Source organism: Accipiter gentilis, chromosome 30, assembly GCF_929443795.1.
Source record: "Accipiter gentilis chromosome 30, bAccGen1.1, whole genome shotgun sequence".
In the NCBI taxonomy this organism is placed as follows: Eukaryota; Metazoa; Chordata; class Aves; order Accipitriformes; family Accipitridae; genus Astur; species Astur gentilis.
Window position 1 is genome coordinate 1,187,332 of NC_064909.1, and position 22,123 is coordinate 1,209,454.

At 40.4% G+C, this 22,123-nt stretch overlaps 1 protein-coding gene across 1 annotated transcript in view; it reads left to right on the forward strand.

The window, feature by feature from the left end:
- The window catches only part of GLP1R (glucagon like peptide 1 receptor), an 81,004-nt gene that overhangs the window by 36,083 nt on the left and 22,798 nt on the right, over nucleotides 1-22,123 (forward strand). Inside the window, exons 4-6 of the mRNA XM_049833775.1 lie at nucleotides 14,295-14,404; nucleotides 17,032-17,138; nucleotides 20,589-20,742. Coding sequence (XP_049689732.1) covers nucleotides 14,295-14,404; nucleotides 17,032-17,138; nucleotides 20,589-20,742 — 371 coding nt within the window. The remainder of the gene's footprint in view (nucleotides 1-14,294; nucleotides 14,405-17,031; nucleotides 17,139-20,588; nucleotides 20,743-22,123) is intronic.

The window sequence follows — 22,123 nt, forward strand, 5'->3', positions numbered from 1 at the left end:
ATCATCTCTTTACTACATTATGTGTTGCAATGGTGACACCTGCTCCTTTGTTCTACCAGAAGACCAGGCAAAGTACAGCCTGGGGACCCCTGGAAACAACATAGCTTTTCAGCCTGTGACGTGAAAGACCTGAAAGTCTCTCTGGCAGAATAACCCCGCAGTAATATCAGATGATCTCTGATAGTAATATTGTGTCTGCCTCTAGCTACTAGAGATGCAGTCAGAGTCTGATTAAATAAGTTAAAGGGTGTCATGGAGGTCTGGGACCACAGCTGTACTTCTCACAATAGTTTTGCCCAGTCACAGAAATTGCATGAACTGAGCTTTATGTGGGGGTGTGGTAATGCAGAGGCCAGAGACTGGGTTGCTGGTCTAGAGTATGTTTAGGTGCAAGGACACATCCAGGTCAGCTCTTTCCCATTTCCCCTTGCTATAACCTACATTTGAGACCCTTTTTCCAGCATTGCCCATTCCCACTCTGGTGACAGAACTGCTGTTACTGATGTGTCTTTAGGTAGGTGTGGGCTGTGGGTGGAGGTCTTTGGGTGGAAATGGGGCATTACCTCAGAACTGCCAAGTACCAGAGGTTACCAGTCTGACCATGAGGATTTTATGCTTTTTAAAAGCAATTTCCGTAGAGCTATGAGATACAGGCAAACCTTCTTGTGGTGCAGCAGAACTGACGGAAATTGTCTGCACAGTCCCCACCCTGCATGAGTGTCTAGCTTAGTCCTCTCTACTGTTTAAATCATGAACTCAGCAAGTCCTAACACCTCCCTCCTGTGTGGCATCTTCGCCTCCCCAAAACCTGTGATTATTGACTTGCACAGTTGTAGTGGCATCATGAACAACAATACTGCAGATCCTATTCCCTTGTACACAAGCTGCAGAAATGTAAGTGTTGAAATGGATTTTGTTTGGGATCCGAGAGATTCATCTGTGGTTATTGTGCCCACCAAGGAGAAGGGCTGAAAAAGGAAACAGAACCTTTGTCACATTTGTCAAAGTGTTGCCACAAGTGCTTTGGGTCTGTGGCATGCCATATTGTGACCTGGGTGAGAGAGGATTATAAGTAGACTTCTGTCTCAGCAGGGATTTTGGGTCATTGACTGTTGGTGGAAGTGGCCAGTGGCATAATGCCCTCCCCACAGCAGGGTGCTCCTGGACTGGGCAGGCAGCAGTGTGGTGAGGAGCAGGCTGGTGGTAAGCACTGTTTTGGGGTCAGGGGTGTGATATAACTCACTTCATCTGTCTGTATCTGTAAGTCTTGCTCAAGTGTTGTCCCATGAGCAACGTGGTCCCACCAGTCTCCTGGCCCCACTGTCAGCGGGCCATTGGAAAAGCTTCTGCAGCCAACTTTTCCTAAAAGTGATTTACCTGTCCCTGCTCCTCTCCCCTACCCCACCATCAAACATGGTCATGGAGGGCTGATGGTCAAGCAGCTGCTCTCCTGGGGTGTCTGCTGTGCTGCAGGATTAAATCCATTGTCCTGGTCCTCTTTCCTTTCCCCAGGGTTGCCTGTCTTTGGGCACTGTTCAGACTCAGAGGGGGAGGGATTTGTGGGACAAAGTGCCATAGTCCTACAAGCAAAAAGCAGAAACAGAAAGAAGATGTTTGCTTTTGTTTGTGAGACCGCCTATGGGTAATGATGTTGGGGCAGTGAAATGCTGCTGTCACCTGTGAGAGGCAGACCAAAGGAAACCATGCATGTTGCTTTCTAGAGGGCTCTGTGGAAAGCCCTACAGCTGAGGAAGTAGATGTTTGTGAGAGTTTTCCTTCAGACAGTTTTGAAGTATATGCATGGCTGGAACACTTGGTTTGGGGGACCAGGTTAAGCCTTGTCTGGTTTAATCTCTCTCACTTCTTGTTTAATCATCCAGTTTCACAGTCTGAGATCTTAAAACCAAGACAGTTAGCAGATGGTAATGTGGGCTTATAGCTAAACTATCTGTTTATCTTTTAATATGCAAGAAAATAAATTTCACTTCAAATATTGGATACAGTGAAGATGATTAGATATTTATTACATTTCTTCCCTTCTTTGGTCTAATAAAACCAAGTTTTCAGAAAGCTCTCCATAATGGTGAAAAGGGGTGTGACCTTTTCTCAGTGAAAAAGATGTTGCTTTGTGTTTGCTAACCCATAAGGAATTCAAAATTTATACTTCTTTGCACTAGAAGCTGTCTCAAGCTAATTGGCAATCTCAGTTTGCTTAAAAAAATAAAAACCTAAAAAACCCCTGGTCTTTCAAGTTCACCTCTGCCTCTGTTTGTTAGTCTTCATCTGGTAGTACACCAGAGAACTCTAGAACATATGCTGCTCATCTCAAGGGTAGATATAGGGACTGTTGGAAGAAATAATTTTAAAAAAATCATTAACAGATAGATGCATGTTAATAATAGCTATTGTGGGTTATGTGGCAATGCCATTCTTCATTTCATCAATTTTATTTGTTTAAACAAATGAAACATATTTTTAGATAAATTGCTGGTTAAGTTCAGATTGAGGTGCATGCAACAGAGCAGTAGCTTATGAACTTTCAGCTGGGGTGAGATATGTGACTTCCTTTAGGGACAGTGAAAAGCTGTATGCTCTGATTCCTCCTCTGCTGCAACAAAAACATGGGTGTTCCTAATCAAATGTGTGATAGGAACAGAAGTAGGCTTTGCATGTGGCCAGACATTGAAGTGCATATATGGGTGATGGGAGCAGCTGCATGTTGTTCATATGTCAGCTACAGATCTGGTCACCTGAGGCCCTCTAGGAAGAATTTAGTTTCCTTCATTGCTGGACATAGCATAAATGCTGGACAGATATGCTATATGATAGCAGCTTGCTGTGACTGCATCTGTGGGAGTTACAGTAGTTGGCAGGACTGCATGTTTTCCAGCAATTTTTCAGTTATGAGTGTATAATGTTTTTATTTTGTTAAAATAATTCCTTGAGATGTGCTGTAAAGGATATCAAGGCACACCTCTGCAGAGACCTAGCTAAGCCTCATTCTGTGACTGCTTGAGAAGTTGCCCCCAGCTGATCTGACTGTGAATAGGATATTTAAGTGAGAAATAAAGTTATACCCAGCTGCAAGGAAGCTACTGGACTATCCCTCTGCCTTGCCCATGCTAGTCTAGCAGGTAGCTTAGCTTCCAACAGACATATTTGAGCTCACCAATGGCCTTAATTTTCATCTGTGTTCTCATTATAAGTCTTGCATAATTGAAGTATGTGTTATCTAGCCACTTTTATTTGTCTGCAGCACCAGTATACTCTGTTAAATAGAGGGACCTCAAACCTTTCTTCATGTTAAAAAAAAAAAAAAGGCACTTAAGAACTTGCAATTTTTAATTACAGTGGACAGCATAAACTGAACTAATTAAGGGCCTGAATAAACATAGTGCTTGTGTGCTACATAATTAAATGCCTTGCTGAAAACAGCTTATTATCTTTCTGGCTTACTTAAATGTTGCTAATTAGTAAAGTATTGCTGCCCACCCGCCCCAAGTCCCAAAGATGGGATGAAACATGAATACCTGATCTTAAAACAGCATAGGTGGAGAGCAACTTGCTAGAAGAGCCATACGACCTACAGCCCACTTCTTCCTCCCTTTTTCAGGAATCCCTGGCACTTCACCTTTGGATGATGGGAGATGCTCCTCTCACATTCAACCTATACGTGTTTTCTCACATAACAAATATGCTTTTGGTGCGATAGTGAGCTTAAAGGTTGCTTCATTCTCCCAAGATCCTCAGCTGAATTTGGGTGAAGATACAACTCAATCTATTTGTATATCTATAAAAGTAAATGCTTTATGTAAAGATGAATTGCACTCTTTGCCTCTTGAAGTTATTAGCTCTGTGTTTGAATTTTTTATAGTATTTTAATTTGACAGAGTAGTCATGAAAAAAATGTGGACTGACTTAAAAGGCATCTGCATATATGTAGTCTAGTTATAGAACATCCTTCCTTTTGCACCATTTCACAAATGCAGCTTTAACTTGAAAATGTGCTAACCTATACAGTGATTGCACTTGTTAATCATGTACACAGTTTTATTTATTTTGCAGTATTATCCTTTTCCACTCATGTTTTGCTGGTAACTTGCCCCTTGACAGTTTTCTGTAATAGACTAGATTTTCATTTTCCCTGAGACCTGGGTCCTTGCTGTGAATTTTGAAAGTATGTCTAGTTCTCCTCAAACATGCTCCAAATGTTAACTATTAGGATTCCCATACATCACTTTAAATTTTCTTTGAATAAGAACAAAGGTTTTCTGGGCAACAGGTTTATGAGAGAACCTGGATACATGACTATTTCAATGACAATAATAATGATAGTGGTTGTTGGTGCCCAGCCAGACTCATCTGACCTTTCTGGAGCTAATTTACTTTTTGACAATTGGAATGAGCAGAAATGAATTAGGCAAGAAAAGGATCAAGTGCTCATCAGCATATTGTCTCTGAAAGAAAAAACTGGCTTCAACATGCAAAACCTGTCTGATAATTGTCCTGGAGCTCAACAATTTCCTTTAAACAGTATGAAAGCATGGGTAAAAATGAGGAAAACATTGTGTTTGTGTGGCTGATGAGTGACAGCAGACCTCTCTAAGTTTTTAAAAGTGTGAGGTAGCATTGGCAGTGGATATTCAAGGGAAGGATTGCACCTTGGCAGGAAAAGAAAAGTTTGTCGAAAGGATTGTTTGTCCATCCAAATACCTTTCAAGCAATGAAAACTGAGTGGAAACAAAAATGGAATAGAAAACTCAGGGAAGATTACCAATAGAATGCTGTAAGAGTTCCTGGTTTTTAGATCGGGGCTAGGTCCCAACTTTGGGGTGGAGAATCAAATTGGTGTAAAGATTGGCTTTGTAATTGAAAGGTAAATCCAGACATAACTGCAGCTTTAGTGGCCTCTAGTCATTACTGACAGGAAAGATGGTGGTTTCTGAAATAAAAGCACTTGGTGCTTTTTTTATTGTAAGAGCTTGTGTTTAGTAGCTTTTAGGCTTGCAGAACTTTGCTTGACTGAGTATCAATACAATATGAGTTTGTTTTAAGGCTGATACTTTTAAAAAATCTGTCAAAACCTTGTTCTGCATTTCAGCGTGTGGATGAGGAAGAGGAAGATGTTTTCTACGGTATTGGTGATATGCCTCTTGCTGCTTACGGGGTTGAATTCCTTATGTGTGCTCCTGAGACTTCCTAGAGTTTGTAGCTAGTCTCCAGAGGCTGCATCAGAGTGGAGCAGTGGTCTTTTTGCCTCCAATCCTGTGTGACTGTCGGGCTAGATGTGCTTTTGGCACACAGGCTGGGTGGGACTTCTCGTGCCCTTGCCAGACACAGTAGGCTCCAGATTGGAGAGCAGAGGCAATTCATTGATTTCACCCTTCCTCACTGCTTGGCTGGAGCAGGAGGAGCTGCTGGGTGTGATGAGGAGGGCTGGGGAATGGATTGGCAAGAAAAAACATGAGAGGCTGCAGTCAGGTTGCAATTTTGTTTAATTACAGTGTTTTTGGAGAATGGCAAGTCAGAGTAGGAGCTGAGAGAGGAATAGGAAAGTGCAGGGTGGAAGGGGAAGGGTCAGCAGTGGGTAGGTAGATCAGCAGCAGAGAAGCAAGCATTGCAGCAACAGGGAGAGTTGGAGGAATAAAGCTGAAGAGGAGAACCAAAGAGGGGAATGCAAGTGGGGGAGGAAGAGGAATGGTGTGATAGTAGCTAAAACGAGAAGGGCAAAGGAGGCAGAGAGAAGAGGAAGGGGTTGGGAGAGGAAGACAGAGAAATGTTAGTGTCACAGTATATCTGCTATGGAGCTTGAAACTCAAAATTGGTATCCCCTTGTTGTGTAGTAGAGAAATCCATTGGCAAAGCACAGGGATATGCTGATGTGGCACACTGTAGTGTCCTGAGCAGTTGAATCAAGGACTGTATTTCTTCTTATACTTGAGCTAGCTGGGTTTGGGGTTTTATTGCATAGTACTACTTACCATGTAGATGCAGCTTATATCTGTAATGCTAGGTCTGCAGAGAGAGTGTAAGAGCAACATCTGTAGGAAAGTGTTTACCAGTTGATACAATTTTTCTTTACGGCTTCAGATGCTTTAGCTCATGTATACAGAGGTAATAAGCCTTTAACCAATGCCAGAGTGCACAACTTGCTCAATAAAAATGTATGTCTTCACCCTGAAACATGTGAGACTTCATTGTATTTGTTCTACTTTGAAGTATCCACTTCCTCTATTTTCTGTAGATAGTGGGTAATACTTGTGGAATTATAGTCATCTCTAAATTAAGTTTGATGGTTTGGGTTCCTTTTTATTATATGTTTTGCAGTTGCCTGTGCTGAAAGCTTCCAGTTGTTTAGAATTTTGTGGTTTATCTTTATAACTGTCCTGTGAGAGATGATAAATTAGGATTATTGAATCATTGGTTCTTTAAACCATTGTTTTTGAGGATAACTAAATACCACTAAATGCCAAAGATTGGCAGTTTGCTTACAGCCCCTGGAATTGGTTTTAGCCTGCATCTTCTGGAGCTTCTTGTTTTGCTCATAAGCTGCATCAAACAACTGGTGTTTATTTGCATGTGTACTTCCCTCTCCCTCCTAGCTATACATATTTAACATACTAGTTATCCATTGGTTTTTCTCAAAGTTGTTTTTCCTTGCTTTAGCTCAGCAAACATTATGCTAATGAGTTGTCTAGCTGTTTCCTTCTCTTTTAGCTTGTTTTTCTTTCACTGTCTGCATATTTTGTTTGTTTATTAGGGTTTTGGGGGTTTTTTTTGCTTATTTTTATAGGTCCTTGGAGCATGGGCATAGTAAAATAGATCCCTTCTTCTGCCCTTGGAAGACTTTAGTTGTCTTTTGCAGCCTTTTAAGACAACTTTTTATTGAATAATTTTTTGCTTCATTTTAACATCCTCTAATGAGATGTCTTCTATTAATTAGATTAACTAACTGATCCAATAACTTTAAAACACAAAACCTCTTAGCACTGTTTTTACAAGTTTATTATGAATTAAAATTCCAATCATGTTTGTTGTTGCAAAAAATTTATTCCAACCCACTTTTATTTATTCTGAACAAAACTTTTAACAGTGCTTTTTGGTATGTTACCAAACCTTCACAAAGCTGCAACGTTATCATAAATACTTGTTTTTCATAAACAACCTTCTTTTATTACCTTAATTCACATATCTTTTATAGTTCATAAACTCTATTAAACTTAATGCACACATATATGTGTACATTTTTATGAGTTGTTTTTTAAAGTACATTTCAAAAAGTTGTGAAGGCTGCAGTGTGGTCTAGCATAGTTAATGCAGCTCTTTCTCAATACGAGTTACTCAGCTGAAGTGCTTGGAGAGTATAGCTTCTTTTAGGGTAATAATTTGTGTTTAAAAGCCAGTATTGTTTTTCAGGAAGATATTTTAATTGTTTATGAGATACTAACTCCTACCCAACAATGTATAAGGTTACAACTTAATGAATGCTTTGTGATTTGGCATGTTCTGTTTTGCTCACACAACCTTTATTGGCCACCATTATGCAAGTAGTTTTTAATTAGGAAGCTGTATTCTATCATTTTTCCACAGATCTCTTATTCCTTCACTGTGCAGAATGGATCTGCTTGTGAGATATGTAGTAAAGGGGGCTCTTCTCTGCAGGATCGTTGCCTCACTAACTGTGGGAGTTGGTGTTGAGTGAGGCAAGATATTGCAGAGCTGGCAAGGATGATCTCTGCACTAGGAGGACTGAATGCCCATGCAGAACAAGTTTTGTGGCTTCACAGTTTTCTTTGTTGAATAAATCTGTCTTATGTGACTAGAATATGCTCTTTATTTTTTGGATCATCTGTGTACACATATGAGATAGTAGCACTTTGTGTTCAGTGAGGAGCTGAACGGACCATACAAATAAGAAAATACTGCGTTTGGTATAGACTTGATTCAGTATGCTTAAACATGACCTGACGTCTCACAGTGGTAAGGATGAATGATTTCCCATTAAATGCTCTCCCCCTATTCTGTATCCTGAATAAAACAGTGGATTTTGTTGGAAAAAATGTATTACTCTGTACGTAGAATGGTGTTATGTGGGTTAAAACCCACATAAGTAGCTTTAGCTTAACACTTCCTAATTCTTGAATGTTTAGTTTTGTAATGTTAATTTCATTCCAAAATGAATATTTTAAAATAAGAATTTATATGCAGGCAATATCCCTTGGGTGATGCCAAACAGCATTATCTCCATATGTAGTCTCTGTGCTTTTGATAGCACAGCACAGGATTCGGGGACTGAGGATTTCCAGGGCATGCAGGGTGGGCTTGTGCAGCCTGTGGCATGGCCTGTGCTTGCTTAATTGCATCTCCCCTTGCACCACGTAAAGGTATCTGTTAGGTCTGCCTAAGTTCACATCCATCTGTAGTTAGGAGTGTGGATGCATGATTCTTTTTCTCTTGTCACTCTTCTTCTTTGCAGTAATTTTTTTATTTTTTTTTTAATTGAAGAGGCTGGAGAGATTCTTGGACCTTTCAAGCTAGGAGCTAGTGATGGGGAAAATTCACAGTAGGGATGTTAGGATCTTTCCCCACCTCTCACCAAACCATAGAATATAACTGAAAATTATTCTCTTCTTGCTGCAGGAACTTGAAGTGATCACCAACCTTTCTGCCTTCAAGGTAAAATGCAAGGTGTAGCTGTTTTTCAATTTTTGTTATCATCACTAAAGCAAAGAAGTTGGGATGACTAATATTCTATGAGGGGGGAGGGATACTAAATAAAGTACTTGTATTTAAACTGCCTGTTGAGGTAATATAATTTCAGATGATGTGGCAGTGAGCCCAGCATAAATGCATATTTTGAAAAATGTGATTCTGGGACAGTAGTGCAGGCTGGACCTCCTCGTGCTCCCCAGAGGCTTCATGATCAGGCTGCTCCCTGGTGTCCTATTTCCAGCTTCACGCTCATGGGTGAGTGCGTGAGTCCTGGGTTTAGAATGTCTCTTCACTGTAAGCAGCACCAGGATTAGGACTGAGTGATACTTGTGCAGCAGCTTTTACAGCTGAGAGTGGCTCCTTTCAGCAGAGCGGTGCCCACGTCACACCACGTGCTAGCTGAACAGAGCCAGCTGCTGACAGAGGCACAGTCTCCTACATTCTGATAAATTGTTGTCCCCATCAAAGGGCAAGTTGCTCATTTCAGGAACTAACCAGCCTGCTTTGAAGACTGTTGCATTGGTCTCATATTACAGAGTCCCTGTTTTATGGGAAAAAATTGTTACCTTTTCCAAAATGTTTCCCCTGCTGGAAGTAGAGAATAGATATTAACAGAGGAGAGGTCTATAATACTTGACACATAGCAGCCAGACAAAACTGTGGTCTCTCTTGTTCTTTTTCTCATTCTCTCACGTCTCTGCCTGAATAGAATTGATTGGGTAGGACATGCTGTAATTTGTTTTTACAATGAATAATGTTCCAGTTTATCCTCAGGGACAGTTGGGTGAGTAATCTCACACCGACCTTGTCACCCTGACGTAAAATGCAGATCAGTTTGGTTGTTTTAAGCAGAGAAATCATTTAATTTGTTTTTATTTCTAGTAAAAGGGGGCTAATAAGAAAATACTTGTGAGCCTCCTGCCCATGTGATAACGTATTTTCTCTGTATGTGAAAGTATTTAGCTAGTTGTAGTGTTTGAGTTGATTTACAGGCTCATCAGAGAACTAGATAGATGTTAACTTCAATGTTAACTCTTGGGATCTTCTCTCTGTCTTTTATCAGTTTACAGAGACTGAGTTCTGGGCATCAATCCATGTTTTGACATGTAATTCTAATGAGGTGTGATTGACACTTCAAATAAACTGGCATCATTAAGTTGCTCCTCCAAAGGCTGTGCAACTTTGTGAGTGAATGAATTTAGCTTACAGGTTACATAAAATTCCCTATGCACTAGCTGTAGTTTTTCTTGCTTTTTTGTTGTTGTTGTTTGCAGAGGACAGTAGCCAATTCTAGAATGTAATAATCAGTGTGATTTGAAACATTGACTGTATGGTAACAAAAAGTATTACAAGACAGGAAAAAGGTATTGTAGGGCTGCAAGGAGGCAGTAACCACTCAAACCTTTAAAAAGGATTGTTCATCATGCTGGTCTATTAGAACTGAAGCTGATTTTTGTATGTTTGGTATTTGCACTGCATTAAAGGTAAAAGGGCCCAAGTCACTCTGCGGAATTCAGGCATGGACAAATGTGAATCACTTCTGACTAAACCACCTGCAAGCAAGAAGCTGAAATTGCTCAGCAGTTCAGGGGGAAGCTCTGTGTTGTGCCTTCCTTCTGTTGTGGCACACAGGCAGCCTCCAAGCATGTCATTGTTACTTTGCCTCTATGTATTAATAACTGAATTTTTTTCAGCAATGGCTTCATATGAAAGCTGAAGGAAATGAGATTCCTGGTGAGCTTTGGATCAGGCCCACAGCAAAGGGAGAATATGTACAACTACTATCCCTTTATCCATTTTTAGGAGGCTGAAGATCTCTGCTATCCTAAGCCATGACCAGCTCTGTAGAGAAAGAGTCATAAAAAGTTTATGTGAAAAAATTGTTTTAAGAACATTTGTAGGTAGCTTTAATGCAAACCACATACTTTCCTTGGAGCAGTAAGAATGGTAAGAAACCTGCAGTGATTGAGTCAAAATGTCACTGATTAAAAGCCAGTGGATCTCTTTGAAATTAGTTGGAACTGCTTTCACTAAGCAAAGATGAGAATTTAGCTTGTATATGAAACAATAAAGATCTAAAGTCTCCACTTCAGGTTTTTATCAGTTATTTTGGAGACACACCAGAGCAGAGTTTCTGGCGTTGACTTTTCTCTGTCCCTCTCTTCAGTGAGGCAAGACCAGGGAAGAGCCTTCAGTTAAGGTAACATCTCTTCTGAGCTGTCAGTCATTAGCAGCCTTTTTCTTGTGTTTGGGCAGTAGCAGGTGGCTGCCTGTGATGGACCTGTTGCCCAGAGGATGAGTAGCTGGAGGTTGTTTGCCTTGTGCTTCTAGGAAACAGAGAAGCCAGGAATGACTGCAGGGTGCTGTGGTTCAGGAGGCGTCTGCTCTGAAGGTGCATCCTGCAGCAGCTGTGCTGTGTGAAGGCCAGGGCTCATGGGACTGTGGCTCTGGGCCTCCTTTTCTGGAGGGCTTCTGTGGCTGATCATGCAGCATACAAAGTTGTCAGCATCCCTGGGCTGGGTTTGCCTCACAGGTCCTGCACAGTGCTGGTGTTGGGTGTGCCTAGCTGCAGGGGTGAAGGGTCTCATGTGGTGTATATCCACCACCCAGCCCTTCATGGCCTCTACACTAAACCTCTACTGATGTTGTGGAGGTTCTGTGGTATTTGACACATAACTGAGAATAATCTATTTCCACAATGGTAAGACTTGTTTTCATGTTCCTGAGTGTAACTGGCTGCCCTGCAGTACCTCAGCCCTGTGCTCTCTTCATGTTGTGGTTTGTGCAGTCTCCCAACTCTTTTATAAGCATCTCTCCATGTATCAACCAGAATCTCAACACTGCCTTAAAGTCTAAGTTTTCTATTTTTAACTTCTTCTATTTCATAAGCATTTTGGCTAAAAAGAATTCCATAGACCAGACATATACTCTCATACACACTCTCATATGCAGTCTCATCTATTTGGATTTTTGGTTCAATTAATTCTTTTGCTTCTTAAGGCTCTTCCTGGATTCAGGCAGCCAATTGGTCTTTAGTTGCCCCTGTGTCCTGCACTGACCACCACTGTTTTGGCAAGCAGTGAGGCTACAACAACCTGACCCAGCAGGGTTGTGGCTACCCAGAGGTCTGTAAGAGCTGTCAGTCCAGTTTGAGTGTTTCTGTCTCCTAGATGTGGCAGGAACTCTCCAGTGTAATAGGGTTACATTCATTTTTCTTCATATCTAAATGAATTGTCTTGTCTTTCTGTCTCATGGCAAATTTCATGTTTCTTTTACTGTAAACTCTTCCATTCTCCAATACATGCCAGGCTTCAGCATACAATAGATTTTCCTCCTTATTAATTCAAAAGAAGTGTTATCAATAAAAAGAAAATTACAATGTGTCATGATGATTTGGAGAAAAAAATAAATACACTGAGGCTAAGCCTTCATCCCAATTAAACCTTGACATTAAGAAATACTGGGGGAAAAAACTCACAAAGAGTTTCAGAGAATGTGAAATAATGTTTGGGGGTTTTTGTTTGTTTAAATCAATTCTCCTTTAGCAAGTTTTTCTTTTTTTCAGGAATATAGTGGAATTTCTTTGTGTGAGATTTTCTCATGATTTTGTCTTGTAATACTTCTTGGTTACAGCTCACGCAATGGCAGTCAGATGGAATTTTTGAGTCCTATGACCCTCTGGACTTTAACCCCACTGGATTTCACCTTTGTTGGCTTCTACTATACATGATATTTACTGATTCCTGATTCCTAGAACTGCTTTGCATAGATGTTTTGAATGGCTTGCTTCAATTTGCTGTCCGTTAATCCTGAGGGGAGACAAAATGATGCTTGCTGCCCTCCGTCAGGTGTAAGATCCATAACATTGTAGCAGTACCCTGACCAAAGGAAGTGGTTGACACTGGCAGTAGGTAATGAGTGCAGATGTCAAAATATTCATGGAAGTTAGTGGATGTGAATGTGTATGTTGCGTGTGCTGACCTAATCTCTCCTGGTTTTGTGTGATCATATGCAGATATCCTCAAAAAACCTCCACCAGGCATAACTTAATTTTTATATCATCTTTATATTATTTTTATATTATTTCTTACTGGTATATTCAAGACACCAATTACAAAAGCAAATAGACTATGCCTACCAAAACCATTACCAGTTACCATTTAGCATACTCATTAGAAATGGCTTATTAGAGTATGAATATCTGTATTATTTTTTAAAACATCATTCTTCACTTAGAATACCTACTGCTAGTCTACTGCTGACAATTATCAAACAAGTTACCAGTTGTCAACTAATATGCAAATAGCCTACTGGGTTGTTATAATTTCAAATAAGTTTTAATATTCTCCCATTGCACAGAAATGCTCAGTTCTATTGAGTTCTAGTTTGCAGTAATGAGGGAGCTTACAACAGGATGAGGTTGCAGCAGGCAAGGCAGCATTTGAGCAAAAGCTGTTATTGGGAGGTATTTTGATATCCATGAAGAACCGAATCCTCTTAACTTGGCTTCTCACACCTCAGAACATTATACGTGTCTGTTTCAGAACATAGCCTCTGTAGAGGCTAACCCTGGTTGAGGGATTGACCCAGCACTGCTTTTTGAGGGGTAGCTTCATAACATAGAATACGTCAGTTTACTGGGTCACAAGTGTGATTAGTAAGAAACTTCATTTGCAAAGCAGCCAACATCATTACTCTAGCTTATGGTCTGTTACAGGGGCATCTCCACGTTGCTTATGTTCAGCTGTAAAAGTTGTTACACTTCCCCAATACTCCAGATACCAGAGAGAGGGTTTCTTTTGATACGCTGTGGTTGAGTGCTCCTACCCCTTTGTACTTTCATTTTGGTGCTTCAGTCTGATCTAATTTTATTATGAGCCATTTCGTCATACCTTCTTTTACAAGATCAAGCTGCCAAGTGCTTTGAAAAGACATCGTATTTATTGCTGCTTTTGTTACTCAAACACAAAGACAGAAGAAATAAAAAGAATACATGGGTAGTTTTGGCAAAGATTTACAACTTCATTTTGTAGTGCAGATGTTTGTATAAGCATTTACATTTTGAGGAGCTTGTGTTAGCATACCTGTTCTGAGGTTTCTCTGACTCTGGATCTGCATGATCTCAGAAAAGAAAAAGCACACTTACTCTTTGTGCATCTTCTTTTCCTTGAGAATTTTGTAGCTGAGGCTTAACATTTCCATAATTTATGTGTCTTAAAATCTAATATTTCAGTGACCTGGAACTTGTGTGTTGTGAAATCCACACAAAGATGGCAGCAACTATTTCAGACTGTTGTTGCTGCTGAAGGGTAGCAGTTGTCCTGGAGTATGCACTGTCTGATCCCTTTGCAGCCGTGTCCTCCCAGGCTGGTCCCTGGCCCTGAGGACGAGCAGCAGCAGCGTTCACTTCAGGCAGAGAGCGGGCGAAGTACTCCCCCAGTGATGCTGCGGCTTCCCCCTCCAGCCAGGAGAGCAATTGCTGAGGAAGAAAGGTTGCACCAAGCCTTGGACCACTCTGCATACCTTGTCCCACAAGCAGGCTCTCCTCCCATTAACCCCATGGCTTGTTTTGCTTCTGGCAGTGCTGCATGGGCAGGTGTACCGGTTTTGCACCCCGGAGGGGACGTGGCTGCTGAAGGAGAATTCAACCCTGCCCTGGAGGAACCTGTCTGAGTGTGAGGCCTCTGACCAGGTACAACTTTCTATCTCTTGCTGCTGTTGTTTAGACCAAAACAGAAGAGCAGAAAAATACAGTCATTGATGCCTGGGCGTTTTTGTCCTCTCAAAGTAATCTTTACCGACCCATTCTGGGTGCCTCACTTTGGTGAACCTAATGGTAAGGGACATCAGGCCTCTCCCATTCAACAAAGGGAATGTGAGGCATAGACAAGAGCAGGTTTAAGTTTATGTGAGAGCGCCAAGAGAAGTGAACCAGGTAGTCCTAGCTGCGGTGCAGTGCGGAGGGCTCAACTGCAGTCTGCCCGAACCGAAGGAGTGGCGTAATGTTATTATTCCTTTGCCTTTTCTTCAGTTGGCATGTCATTACAATAAAGTGATTGTTTGTTCTCTCTGTCTTGTTAGCAGCTATTAAGGCAATTAAGGTCAACTGAACTGAAGGATATTTGCTTTTCACCTTTGGGCAGGGGTAGGCCCTGCTTTTTGTTTGTTTGGGGGTGTTTTTGTCTTTTTACCTTAATTTGCTGTGGGCGATGGAATTGGGCTCGTCAGTGTTATTTTCTTGCCCTAATGCTTTATACTCTGCAGGGAACTGAGTCACCTGGCACCAAATGAAGGAGACCGTAGGGATTTCAAGGGGATTTTTGTCAGCCATTGGCGTCAGCTAGTGCACGGTGTGCGTTCTCATGACACGTGATACCATTACTGCTGTGAGCCTCCAACGGTGATGCTTTTTTTCGCATAAATTGAGTGCACTCTCTCTGTCCCAGCATACTGGGAACTAGTACATACCTAGCTGAAACAGTTCAATTATATGAAATTCCTAAGTGCTGCAGGATCTGTGTCCTCTGGAGTTCCTGTTGCTCAGTGCCTTGTTCTTCAGAAAGAACAAATGGCTGCAGACTAGAAGGAGATGGGAAGAGAGATAGTTTCTAATTCTCCAAGTATGTTAAATTTAACTGTTTCCTTTAATTTGCAGCCTTATTCCTTGTCCCTTCCATGTTCTGGGCTATCCCAGCAGAATGCACTATCTTAACACAAAGTGTAAGTCTGGTTGTTTGACTTTTCTGTGTTTGCCATTATGGTTTCTTCCAGAGCTGTGTTGGGACATGCCAAGGAGAGAGATACCTAATGGTAACACTTGGTCATTTGGCACCTGCCTTTTCCATGAACTGATCTGGATTCTAAAACCCTGTGCACATGGTGTCACTCCCTGAAATGTGAACAGCCATGCTTGGTTTTCCAGCTAATGTATATAGACCCCCTTAATAGCCTACTTTGGTTTATGCATCCTCTAAATGAGAAAAAGAGGTTATTTTGATAAGTTTGCTGTGCATTATGTTACAACTGTTGCTAAAACAAGATCCAAAGGGTTTGTGAGTGAATCCTTATAAAATAACGTTGTTTACTTTAAGCATGCAGTGTGGTTTTGATTTGCGTAGATGATTTAAATTGTCAGGTCTCAATAGTTTGCCTGAGCTTTCATACTGAAGAGATTTTTATTTTCTTTTCATAAGGCAGCTCTCGTATCCTTCCCTTTAAAACATTAACCTAGCAAATCCCTGAGGAACAGCCTGTAATGCTCACCTTAAATCCTCCTGGCTGTGCTGTACAGTGAATAGCTGTACTTATTTCTGAAGTACAATGAATGTATTCCTTTGTACAGCACAGGTCTCAGGAGTCAACTGCAGAATTACCAGCTTGAAGAAGGGAAGTAAAATGCCTGACTCTATTTAGACAAAGATACATGCTTAGAAATGAACCAGAACAGAGAATATGAATGTGCCTCAGAGGCTGCTGAGCAATAACTCTGTGTTGTAATTCAGACCTGCTGTAGCTTTTCAAATACTTCTCTTCTCCCTAAAGATTTTGGCCAGCACTTTCAAGCAGGGGTCTCAGTGGTCATGTTTTCAACAGTGAACCTTGAAGAGAGCCATAGCCCAGGACTGTCAGGGGGCTGTGAGCATTCCCGTGGCTCTGGCCTGCGTTGGGTTGCTCCCTCCCAGGCAGTACTGTAACACTCAGGTCATGAGATGGTGTTGGGCTATGGTTCATTACCAGGAGGTTGCATAGTTGAGGCAGAAGAGAGACTATTTGGGGGCAGAAAAGAATTTAGTTGTATGAATGCAAGGCATGCTTTGCATCAGAGTCAACAAATAAGACTTGGCTTGTTTAATTTTAAGTATAGATGCAGCTAAAGGACCCCCCTCATTACACAGTAAGGAGACTTGCTTTAAGTGTTCAAGTCTGAAAACACCAGCTTTGTGATTTTTACTGCTGGGTTGAGTTGTGTCTGTGCTTCCTGCCATCTGTTTAAACTTGCTTGTGTGGTAATTCATGCCTCTCCAACTTTATTGTGAAATAATGTAACATTATCTATTTTCTAGCCTGGCTGCAAAACCCAACTGTTTGAATGAACACCTGGGAGCAGCTGGGGAATTAAGATTAAATTTTTATTTCTTTAGAGCATACAGAAAGCAGAAGACTGATTTGATATGTGCATTTAAACTTGAAAATAGGAGAATGACTTCTCATTATCATTAAGAAAAGTTAGAAAGCAGCTGGGAGAAAAGAACTGAAGCCCATGAGCTCTGTCTTTTCCCTCCTCCCCTTTTTTTTTTTTTCTCCTTTGTATGCTCTCAGGATGCACCAGAAGAACAGCTCCTGAATTTGTCCATCATATACACCATTGGATATGCTCTTTCCTTCTCTGCCCTTGTAATAGCAACTGCCATTCTTCTTGGATTCAGGTAACTGGCGAAGCTCTGAAGAGAGTGGAGAAAAGGTGCTATGTTTTTCTATATGATAGTATCAGACTTTGACAGAAACATTTGATTATTTTTTTCCCTTTCTTCCATCACCTCACTATTTCTCTATCTTATGTCATTTCTCTGTTCTTTCCTACAATCATTTCTTCTCAAAAAGCAAGTAAAATTTCTAAATTTTTGCAGTGTTACCTGTATGAATGCGTAGAACAGATGCTTTTTATCAGTTGAAATATTTTGTTGTGATATTTTTTATTTCAATGAAATTTCCACTGGAAAATATGGAAAAAGAGAGAGATTCCAGCATTCCATCATGGTGTGGAATTGCAGATAAGGCACTAGTCTGGGATGTGAGAGGACATTTAGGACAGAAGTTTTCATCTTGCCTTCCTTGGAATTACACAGAACATAAAGCTCAGTCTGGCCTATTTCCCAGACCTCACATGCAGGGTTATATTTCAATGCAGAAATGGATTTTTGACACAATTTCTCTTTTTGGAGAACTTTCAGAAATTCTTACTACTTTTGCAGTGTGGAAGAGAACCTAATTTTGAAACTTGAAAAGTTTCTGTGAAAGAAATTGCTATTACCTGATCAGACTGTTTTATTGGTTTCATCCAGGTATGCACCAACAAATTGCATGGAGTGCATCAAAATTAAGACACTATTTGTTGCACATAAAAATGATACACTGTGTAGGTTTAGTTACAAAAAAAAAAAAAAAAAAAAAAAAAAAGAAGAAAAAACCCAAACAACAACTTTGGACTACAACAGAGAGATTATCCCCCCCCCCCCCCCCGTTTGTAAATGCAAGAGGTGTCTTGATTCCAGCCAGACTTTCCTACAGTTTGGGGATGCTGAGCGCAGGAGACTGATATTTAGGAAACACAAAGATGTGATCCTGCTCTGTTGTGGGAAGGAAGTCCCTCTGCATGAAGTCCTGCTTCCTGCTGCTGTATATAGCCAGATCCCATCATCTTTCTTACATGCTGATGAGTCTGCCTCCTAAAAAAGTATAGTTTCCTGGATACTCTTAATCAAAATCAGGTCAGGAACCTTCAGTGCTCTGATCCTTAAACTTTCTACCCTGACTAAAGAATTATCATTGCCAGTTCATGATTGTTTGCTCTGGTGCCAGCACTCTCTGTAAGCAAGGCAGTCCCTTTCCTTTCCTCCCTCCTAAGTGTTTATATCCCTTACGTACTTAAAAAGGTCAGTCATGCCTCTTAGCTTCTAATTTCCAAAACTGAAATGACGCAAGCTTTCTAATATTCTACTACACCTTGTATTATCCCTCCTCTGTCCAGAGGAGAGGCGTAGGCTAGCAATCCCGAAGAAAATTTTAAAAAGACTACAGAAATGCAGATACATGCTCACCCTCTGTGAATGCCACATGATAATTATGATTTATACATGTTGTACCTGTGCAACTTTGGGACTCATCTGACAAAGCACCAGATGGTCTTGAAGTTTCCAAATGTCTCCCAGGATAAGTGCTTTCTCCTTGTTTCACCCATCAATGACACTTTTTTGAGAAATCTTATCAGCCCAAGTGAAAAGGTCACAGAATGTAACCATTTACTTTTTGAAGGGAAGGAATGAAGGATGTGCATGTTTTTTGGCAGGGAACAAAGAACAAGTTTGTCAATGGGAACTGGTAGGAGAAAGGGAATTCTGATGCCCTGACTTTTGTGGAGAGATGCTTTAGCATTTTTTCCTTTAACTGTGAAGCAGGGACTGGAGAAGCGTACACAAGTGTGTGCTGCTGATTTTGAAAATGAGATTTCAGAGATGTTAAAGGGGCTGAGAGCATTGTTAAAACTATGCCATCGATCGTTCTGTGCTTTCCTGTCTAAATTATCTATCTGGAGACAACTTGGTCACCCACATGGGTTGAAGGTGCTGAATTCTGACTGGAACCTCTGCTCGTGGCCTCTTCCCAGTAGCTGTGCAACCTCAACAAATGGGGATCAAAATCGAATTCAGTGGCACCAAAATGCTGATGTTCTCCACTTTTGTAATAGGAAGGTCTTTTTAAGTCCTTAGACTACAGAGTAACCTTTATATTTGTTTTTAATAACGATACAGCCGAGGAAACAATATATCTCCAGTGTCTAATTTTGCATCTTCTGAAAGAAATGGAAGAAAAGTCTGTAATTTCAGTGATGGAAGCTGAATTAGGCCCATAACTTCATGACTGAAACAGTTTGAATAACTTGCATTGCCTGTAGCAGAAATCCTCAGTAACAACTTGCAATCTATTTTCTTCAATTGGCTAATCTGCATAATTTTTTCAATCAAATGTAAATGTGTAGCAGTTCTGAAGGGTAGAAACAAATTTTGAGTTAGAAGAAAATAAATATCATAAGGAAAATAAATATTCATCATAGGTAAGTTTTGAAATAAGCTATGACTTAAGTGATGCAAAAAAAATCTATTTGACCAATGGAAAAAAAAGTTCTCCTTCCTATTCAGTGCAAAACTGATAACTTTCAGACCAAGTTAGAGCAATAAAAACAGACATTTAAAGCATAAGTTCACTGGAACCCTTGCTGGAACAATTGTTGTTTATCATATGTTACCTGTATCTTTTAGCATCAAAAAAGAATCATACCCAGTGTAACTTCCTTTGAAGCAAAGCATGTAGCCTTGCAGTGCTGGAAGAAAAATGTTTGTGGATAAGGCTGGTAAAACATTGGCAGTGCTCTGCCATTGGATGTCATTTATATGACTGTAGTTTCTTTTGCTATCCCTTAACATGCTCTTTTTTGACAAGTAGCAATATTATTGTCTTTGCAGCTGGCTGTTGAAGTTCAAGAGGATTTTTTTCTTTGTTTTTTTGTTTTCAATTCTGAATGCAGAGGTGAAAATTCTGTTCCTTTTAGTTCTACAGAAAGTATTTACAATTCCCCCAGGAGGTAATCTGAACACAGATTTTTCTCTTGTTGTCAAAATGGTAATTCACAGGTGGATATTTTTTCATTGTGGGTTTGAGCACAACCAGAAACTGTACTGCACACCGGTTCCTGAGCCTTGCCAAGGTGAACCTGTGCAGTGATATTGGGGTCAATTCAGAGAGATAGATTCAGCATTTTGTGAAACTTGACTTTTTTTAGTCCTTTCAGATATGTCTTCTGAAAATTACTTTATTTTTACACTTTTAAAACTTTTAAAATATTTTTTTCTTTACACACTGATCTCCTTCCTTTCCCCACATATTCACACTTAGGGCTGAAGTTTTCAATGTGTCTTTTCCTTGATAGTGATTTCTTCCCAAAGACAGTTTGAAATCCCTACAGCCATTCTCAAGTTATGGGATTTCCTCTGGTACCTCCTGATTTCCAACAGGGCTCATTGTTTCCTCCCTCAGTCTTATGTGTGATGCTGCAGCTTTTACATAGGCAGTGGATCATGATGAGTTCTTCCTTTTTACAGACATCTGCATTGCACAAGGAATTATATTCACCTGAACCTCTTCACCTCTTTTATCCTCCGGGCTATATCAGTTTTCATTAAAGACTCAGTGGTGAAGTGGATGTACAGCACAGCCACACAAGAGCACCAGTGGGAAGGACTTATCGCCTTCCAGGTAAGGGCAGACACTGTGGTGGTTCTCAGGGTGTTGGAGTCATCACTGTGGTGTGTCTGCACGACAGCAGGTGTTTTCATTTTGTACAACCCTTGTTGTACAAAATGCTGTTCTTCAGTCCACAGAGTTTCGCTGAAACTTGTAGCACAATGTGTGCGGTTGTGGTTGTGCCACCCCGGGCTTGGTACAGGCAAGTAGTTGATGCCGTGGCATGTTTCTCTGCCTGGGGGAAGTTTGCCCATACTAGACAGAGGAAAGATGAAGAGGTGGATTTCTTTTTTATATGTACAAATGCTCTTATCTTCTTCTCATGCTGCAGGTTCATTTCTTCTAGCAGTGACAAGAGGCCATTCATTTCCCTAAGCCGGTACTTTTTGTGATAGGACTGTCCATTTTGTATAATGTCCAAATTGGTTGGTCATTCTTGGAGATCTTTATAATCTGTTGATGACTGAAAAAAGGGAAGCATCTGATTAAAATAAAAATTTGAAAGCATTTAGAAAAGCTTTGGAAGAACAGGCTAATTAAATACTTCTAGTCGAAGGGAGAGGATATACAACTCTTTTGTGAATATGATGAAAGCATGCCTTTCTCCCTTCAGCTCTGGAATACAAAACGTACTTGAATCTTCAAAGAAAGGGATTTTCATTATCTCTGTGGTTCTGGAACATGGGTACAGCATTGCTGCTGCAATACAGGGTTGAGGTCATAAAGGGTATGTCTTCTGATGCATACTTAGTACCCATCCTTTTCTGATGCTCTGCCTAAGGCTTAAATGCTAATACCACATAGTGAATCTCACATGATGGTTGATTTTTTTTTTTTCTCATCCACAATGTATCAATTGGCAGAAAATAACATTGTAATACATATCTTAAATGGTATGGAAATGTTCGTATTGGATTGCCAGTCATTCCCTCCTTCCAAAAAAACCCTAGGCTTTATGCTTTCACACATGGTTTATCCAATAGTGGTTTCATCAGATCTGATGGGTATATTAATTAGGTAATCAGGTTTCATACTTATCTAAAGCCCTGCTGACCACCTCTCTGTAATTTACCAGCCAAGAGAGATTTTGCACTTAAATGTGATGCACTGGGCAATATTACTGTTTATCAAAAAGCTTTTACTTTGGAAAATAGTCAACATTATGGTATCCACTATTTGCTCTTTAATAGAGAAATTCTCAGCTACAGAATAGAGTATCTGGGGAAGTGAAAAGATTCGCTGACTGAAGTTGATACAGTACCTTTCACTTGCTCTTCTTTTCATCTTTGTTGTGCTTTTCAAATTATAATACATTGTTTATTGAGGGAAAATGCAGAATGTGTAATTTTAAAGGAGGAATGTTGTTGAAAGCATCTATCTGCTGTGTATATCA